The sequence below is a fragment of the Coturnix japonica genome, chromosome 13 (assembly GCF_054131305.1).
Source record: "Coturnix japonica strain WE chromosome 13, WE-NBRP24, whole genome shotgun sequence".
Classification (NCBI taxonomy): Eukaryota; Metazoa; Chordata; class Aves; order Galliformes; family Phasianidae; genus Coturnix; species Coturnix japonica.
This window is the reverse complement of record NC_140675.1, coordinates 4003987-4011068: the sequence shown is the minus strand read 5'-3', so window position 1 is coordinate 4011068 and position 7082 is coordinate 4003987. Positions and strand designations below refer to the sequence as shown.

The window sequence follows — 7082 nt, the reverse complement described above, 5'->3', positions numbered from 1 at the left end:
ACAAATTGAATTGCAAAGCGGCTGGGGCTGGGGTCTCGAAGTGTAGCTGGAGTAAAGAGGAAAATATCCAGAATGCTGGGGTATGATTAGGAAATGAGAAGAGAGAAAGAGTTCCCTAATCTTCTTCTCCTTAAGGTACGGTGAAGTTCTTGGAAAGAAATTCATGTTATGGTGTTAAATGATCATTTTTGAGAGGGAATACAAAATTTTGTAGCATAGCAGAAGGAGTGTCTCTGAGAATCGTCCCAACTTGTCATTATCTTCTGCACCCTGAACAGGACTCCAAGCCCAGAACAGCAGATGCCCAACAGCAGCTCCATCAGCGAGTTCCTCCTCCTGCCGCTGGGAAACACACGGCAGCTGCAGCTCCTGCACTTCTGGCTCTTGCTGAGTATCTACCTGGCTGCACTCCTGGGCAATGGCCTCATCAGCACAGCCATTGCTTGTGACCAGCGCCTGCACACCCCCATGTACTACTTCCTCCTCAACCTAGCCATCCTCGACCTGGGCAGCATCTCCACCACTCTCCCCAAAGCCATGGCCAACACCCTCTGGGACACCAGGGAAATCTCCTACGCAGGATGTGCTGCACAGCTCTTTTTCTTTGTCTTCTTTATCTCAGCAGAGTATTTCCATCTCACCATCATGTCCTATGACAGATACGTTGCCATCTGCAAGCCCCTGCACTACGGGACCTTGTTGGACAGCAGAGCTTGTGCCACCATGGCAGCAGCTGCCTGGGGAACTGGGATTCTCGATTCCCTGCTGCACACTGCCAGCACATTTTCTCTGCCTCTCTGCCAAGGGAATGTTGTGAACCAGTTTTTCTGTGAAATCCCCCAAATCCTCAAGCTCTCCTGCTCAGGCTCCTACCATAGGGAAGTTGTGCTTCTCATTTTTAGTGTCAGTTTATTCTTTGGGTGCTTTGTTTTCATTGTGGTTTCCTATGTGCAGATCTTCATGGCTGTGCTGAGGATGCCCTCTGAGCATGGAAGGCACAAAGCCTTCTCCACGTGCCTCCCTCACCTGGCCGTGGTCTCCGTCTTTCTCAGCACTGCCTGTTTTGCCTATCTGAAGCCTTCCTCTGTCTCCTCCCTATCCATGGACCTGGTGTTGGCACTTCTGTACTCAGTGGTTCCTCCAGCAGCGAACCCCCTCATCTACAGCATGAGGAACAAGGAGGTCAAGGATGCAGTGAGGAAAGTTATGAACAAATGTCTTTCAAAAGCAGTGAACTGCCCATTTTTTGGAATTCATGGCTTGTAAGGCAGCTTTTTACTGAACCAAGCTCTTTTCTTGTTATTTTCTGCTATTTTACATGAGTAATTTATTTGTATTATTTTTAAAAATATTGTATTTTTTTTCACTACAATGTCAGTATTTAAATCAATTGCTGTTCACCTAGTACCTTTGTAGTTTAGCCCAGACATGCTGTATATAGTAAAACAGGCTCTCTGTGAACCATAACATAATAAAGGTCATGCAGTCACTCTGTCTGTCAGCCTTCTTGTGAGACATTTCAGGAGCTGTCGGGGTCAGATGTTTTCAGAAACCCACAGTCCAGCTGGAAGCAGAGAGCTGTTCATCAGCAGCAGTGGACAGCAGCAGCAGCTGGTTTAAACTTTGGTTGTCAGGTCCCCTCTTCCTCATTCCCTGTGAGACCCTGCACACAACAAGTTCTTGGATGTCTGTTATCATGTCAGAAGTTCCCAAGCTTCCTCCAGGGCTTCTTCCAATTTCTACACGGACGTGTACGTGGCCACTGCCTCCAGGATGGTCTGTGGAGAGAGAAATCTCCTCAGATCTCTCATTGGCAAGTGGCAGCTCTGCCCCGTCCTCAGCCGCTCATTGGTTAGAGGCAGTTCTGGACCCATGTCGCCATCTCATTGGTCAGCAGCAGCGCTGCCAACTCCAATTGGCTGAGCCTCCGCATGTGCGAGTGGCAGCCATCTTCCTTCTCGGGGCTGCCCGGCTCTCCCCTCATTCTGCTGAAGCCACACGGCAGCTGTAGGGAGGGAACAGGGTAGTATGGGGCTGTGGATGGCAGTGGGATGGATCTAGGGGTGAATAGTGGGAGATATGGGGTTGTAGTGGGCTGAGGGGGGATACCAAGGGATAAGGAATGGGTGGCTGTGAGAAGAACGCGGGGGCTGTAGGGGGATATGGGTTGTAGATAGCTGTTGTGGGAATGTAGAGGGATGTGGAGGAGTGGAGCGGCTATTGGGAGAGATGTGGGGCTATATGGAGCATTTGGGGGGCTATAAACGGATATTAGGCTGTGTGGGGTTTCTAGGAGGATATGGGGCTTAGGGTGCTAGGGGGACTGCAGGGGTAGATGTAGGTGTATGTGAGGCTTGTTATTCCCCCTTGTTATTCCAAACCCAGTGTCTGCACTCCCCATTCTTCTAACAACTTTGACATAAACAGTCTTTTTACTTCCCCTGCCCAGTTTCTATGACAATTTCTTTCTCTCCCTCATTGTGGGGCCCTTCTCTCACTCTTCTATGCCCCCCTTTCCTTTCATCTACCAGGACTTCCACCTGCTGGATCATTTGATTCTTTCTTGATGTGTCCTGAAATAAGCCTTGCTCTCCACCTTTTCTATTAGCTCATGCCTCTCCCATACCTCATGTTCTCTTTTGGTATTTTGATACTGGCTCCACACAGTTCTCACTATGCCAGGTGGGACTTTGAGCTCTCCCATCTCCCCACAGCCACCCCAAACCTTGACCCAAACAGCACTTGCTCATTCTATGACTTCCATTTTGATACTCGTGCCCATTAACGAGAGTGCTATTACTTCCCTTCATAGCGGCCACTGTTTCATATGGCACCTGCCCCTCAGGAAATGGACTCCCTTTGACCGCTTTTATATCTGTACTGAGCAGATGAATTTAGTGACAGGATCCCAGATCACGGTGCTTCTGACCCTGCCTTTGGTAATCGTGTACAGACCCAGCAATCAGAGAAGTATCATGGTTTAGAAAAGCTGCCGATTACATGGCAAAGCAAATTAGTGACTGACTCATCATTTCTTTATCAGTTTAGCTTTCCATGGAGCCCTTTCCTTGACAGACCAAGTAGTTCCTCAGCATCTTGGAATCATCTCCTGTCAAAATACTTTAGTGATGCGTGAGGGCCTTAATAGTTCTACAAGGGAAACCTCTGGCCACTATAAAAAGGTACCAACATACAGCGACACCCCCCTTTTCTTGGCAGTTCTGAGAACTCAATTTGCCACTGTTGCCCTGGAAGTTTCCCTTTCCCATTAGACCCACTTGTGCCCTGTTCCTGGTATTGGGATCGTATTTTGTAGGGTCCATTTGCCCAGTATATCCTCATAGCTTCCCTTAGAACCAATCTTATAACTCAGATACAAGCACAAATGCTGGTGGAGAAACAGAGCATAGCACAGCCTGAATCGCAGCTACCTTGCACTATGAAAAGGCTGAGATGCACCACGTCCTCACCCGATGCCTTGTTTGAAGGGGAGGTTCAGCAGCCGCTCCACTATTCAGCAAGTTCTCCAGAAACCTCCTTCCTTCTTCCTGAGCAGCAGACTGGATGCTAAAACCTTCCCATAAGTCAGTATTAAACAGCACCTGTACCTGAAGCCCCAGGAGAAAACACAGTTCAGATCCAAGACCACAAAACAGTCATATTCTAGTCCAGTACAATTCAAGTTCTGATTTAAATTTCAGGACTAGCATTTCACCCACCCTGCTATGGAAGGGGAACAGGGAGGGGAAAGGAGAGGGGAAAGCAAAGGAGAGCCTTCTAGCCACACGTGCCCCTATAACCCATTCTATAGCCCCATATCACCCTATAGCCCCATACATCCCAAATAGCCTTGTATCCCACTAGAATCCTCCTACTGCACACCCACAGCTCCCTAGAGACACATGTCCCCCATAATCCTCCTATAGCCCACCCAGAGCACCTTATGGGACTCTTTTAGAACCTCCCCAACAGCCCTACATAACACTGCAGCCCCTAAGCTCCCTAGAGCTGTATGATCCCCTGTAGACCCCTCAGCCCAGCATAAGCCCTCTATCCCCTCCGCAGTCATCTATATTCTCCCCAGAGTCCCCACTGTCCCATATACCCCTATACCACATCAAAGTCCCTGACAACTTTCTATAACTCCATACCCCTCCTATGGCCACTAGGAAGCTCCCCATAGCCTCACATACACCTACATCTACCCCTGCAGTCCCCCTAGCACCCTACAGACTCATATCCTCCTAGAAACCCCGCACAGCCTAATATACCTCTATAGCGCCCCAAATGCTCCCTATAGCCCCACATCTCTCCCGATAGCCCCTCCACACCTCCACATCCCTCTACATTCCCAAACAGCTATCTACAACCCATATCCCCCTACAGCCCTCACATTCCCCTCACAGCCACCCATTCCTTATATCCCTTGGTATCCCCCCTCAGCCCACTACAACCCCATATCCCCCACTATTCACCCCTAGATCCATCCCACTGCCACCCACAGCCCCATACTACCCTATTCCCTCCCTACAGCTGCCGTGCGGCTTCAGCAGAATGAGGGGAGAGCCAGGCAGCCCCGAGAAGGAAGATGGCGGCCGCTCGCACGTGCGGAGGCTCAGCCAATCGGAGTGGGCAGCGCTGCCGCTGACCAATGAGATGGCGACATGGGGCCGGAACTGCCTCTAACCAATGAGCGGCTGAGGACGGGGCAGAGCTGCCACTTGCCAATGAGTGGCTGGGGGCGGGGCAGAGCTACCACTGGCCAATGAGAGATCTGTGGAGATTTCTCTCTCCACAGACCATCCTGGAGGCAGTGACCACGTCTGTGTAGAAATTGGAAGAAGCCCTGGAGGAAGCTTGGGAACTTCTGACATGATAACAGACATCCAAGAACTTGTTGTGTGCAGGGTCTCACAGGGAATGAGTAAGAGGGTATCTGACAACCAACGTGCAAACCAGCTGCTGCTGCTGGACTCTCAGAGGCACTGACAGATGTGAGCTTGAAAGCACAGACACCAGACAGGAGCCCAGGGATGGTCCATTAGCTGTTGCAGGTTAAAGCCGTTGCACAGTTTGATGTACAGCCATGTGCTTCCTGCTGGACTGTGAATTTCTGAGATCGTCTGACCAGTACAGGTCTAGAAATGTCTCACAAGAAGGAGGGCAGAGAGAGTGACTGCATTTCCTTTATTCTGTTAAGGTTCACAGAGAGCCTGGTACATTATGTACAATGTTTCTGGGCTACACAACAACGGTACTACCTGAACAGGAATTGGTTTCAATAATGACTTAGTAGTGAAAAGATTAAATTATTTTTTAAAGAAGAATAAGAATAGATTACACAGATAAAATGGCATGAAACAAACAATAAAGGAGAGCTTGATTCTGTAAAGAGTTGCATTACAAGCCATGAATTCCAAAAGATGAGCAGTTCACTGCTTTTGAAACACATTTGGTCATCACTTTCCTGATTGCATCCTTGACCTCCTTGTTCCTCATGCTGTAGATGAGGGGGTTCACTGCTGGAGGCAACACCGAGTACAGAAGTTCCAACATCGACCAGGAGCTCGGTGGCTGCAGTGCTCTCTTACTCCCTTTGGACACTGAGGGCAGGCTGGACTTTGAGCTCACTGAAGACTATGGGGTGGGTGTCAGTGCCTTGACTCGGCCCAGGTTTCCTGCTTGGTCTTGGGTTCTGCCTCAGCTTTGGGTTTGGCTGGATACTGTTCAGGCAGAAGACAGCTTCTCGAGGAAGTCATAATAGAACTTCCTATTCTGCAGGCAGCCGGAGAGCAGCGATACGGTGCTTTGGAGGCACGTCTGTGCTCTCTGGCAGCTCACAGAAGCACTGCAGACACCTGGCTGCACTTCAGGGGCTCCACCTTCCTGTGGGCTGAGAAAATACCAGGGACGAGGCTAATGATACACTTGCTGTTCCACAGCTGCTTCCACAGAACTGCTTCAAAGGGACATCATCCAGAACGGCCCCGCGTTTGGATGGGCTACTCAGAGGGGGAGGTCTGCATCTGAGAAGGGAGGCGGTGGCCCTGTTTGCCCCATCCACAAAGTCAGCAGAGCTTGAATCCCCCCTCCTACCTGGCAGGGACTCCCTGCGGGACTTGAGGTGGTGCATAGTGATGAGGTTGCTGGCCAGGTGAAACACAGGCCAGCACAGGGTCATGGTCATGTCCTCCGTCCTGATCTCCTTGGAGATTATGTCAAAGAAGCCGAAGGTGGGAATCCAGACCCCCTGCTAGAGGAAGAGAAGGGAAAGTCAGAAGCGTTACAGGCTGGGATGAAGGCTCATCGTCTTCCTCACGAAGGCTCTTAGGCTTTGTCGCTGTAAACTTTCAACCCTGCATGATGGGGACCCCCAAACTGGTTCCAGCTGCCCTGTGGACATCTCATCACCCCACTGTTTTTGGGCTGTTCCACCCTTATCTTTATGGCCTTCATCCCTATGCACCGCCTCAAGTCCCGCAGGGAGTCCCTGCCAGGTAGGAGGGGGGATTCAAGCTCTGCTGGCTTTGTGGACGGGGCAAACAGGGCCACCGCCTCCCTTCTCAGATGCAGACCTCCCCCTCTGAGTAGCCCATCCAAACGCGGGGCCGTTCTGGATGATGTCCCTTTGAAGCAGTTCTGTGGAAGCAGCTGTGGAACAGGAAGTGTGCCTGAACAGCATCCAGCCAAAACCAAAGCTGAGGCGGAACCCAAGGCCAAGCAGGAGACCTGGGCCGAGTCAAGGCACTGAAACCCACCCCATAGTCTTCAGTGAGCTCAAAGTCCAGCCTGCCCTCGGTGTCCAAAGGGAGTAAGAGAGCGCTGCAGCCACCGAGCTCCTGGTCACCAGATGACAGACGTCTAGGAGCGAGAAGCTCAGGCCAGCACAAGAAGAGCCTCAGATGCCGGTGGGCTCAGCATCTCATGGCGAGGCCAGCCTGCCCACGGGGCCCACCGCCACCACCTCTGGTGTGGTGCTGCTGGAACACGAGGGGTCCAGGAATGGGCAGTGGCAACCACCAAGGGGCAGAACTGGGCTCCTGCCGTGTCATGGCGGGCAGCAGGCTGCTGTGCCAATGTAA

At 51.1% G+C, this 7082-nt stretch overlaps 1 protein-coding gene across 1 annotated transcript; it reads left to right on the top strand.

Annotated features, from left to right (window-relative positions):
- The first annotated feature begins 300 nt into the window (after positions 1-300).
- On the top strand, positions 301-1266 carry LOC146758625 (olfactory receptor 14C36-like). The gene has a single exon (XM_085514889.1). It carries the CDS (start codon positions 301-303, stop codon positions 1264-1266), a length of 966 nt encoding a protein of 321 aa, XP_085371015.1.
- Positions 1267-7082: the final 5816 nt, after the last annotated feature.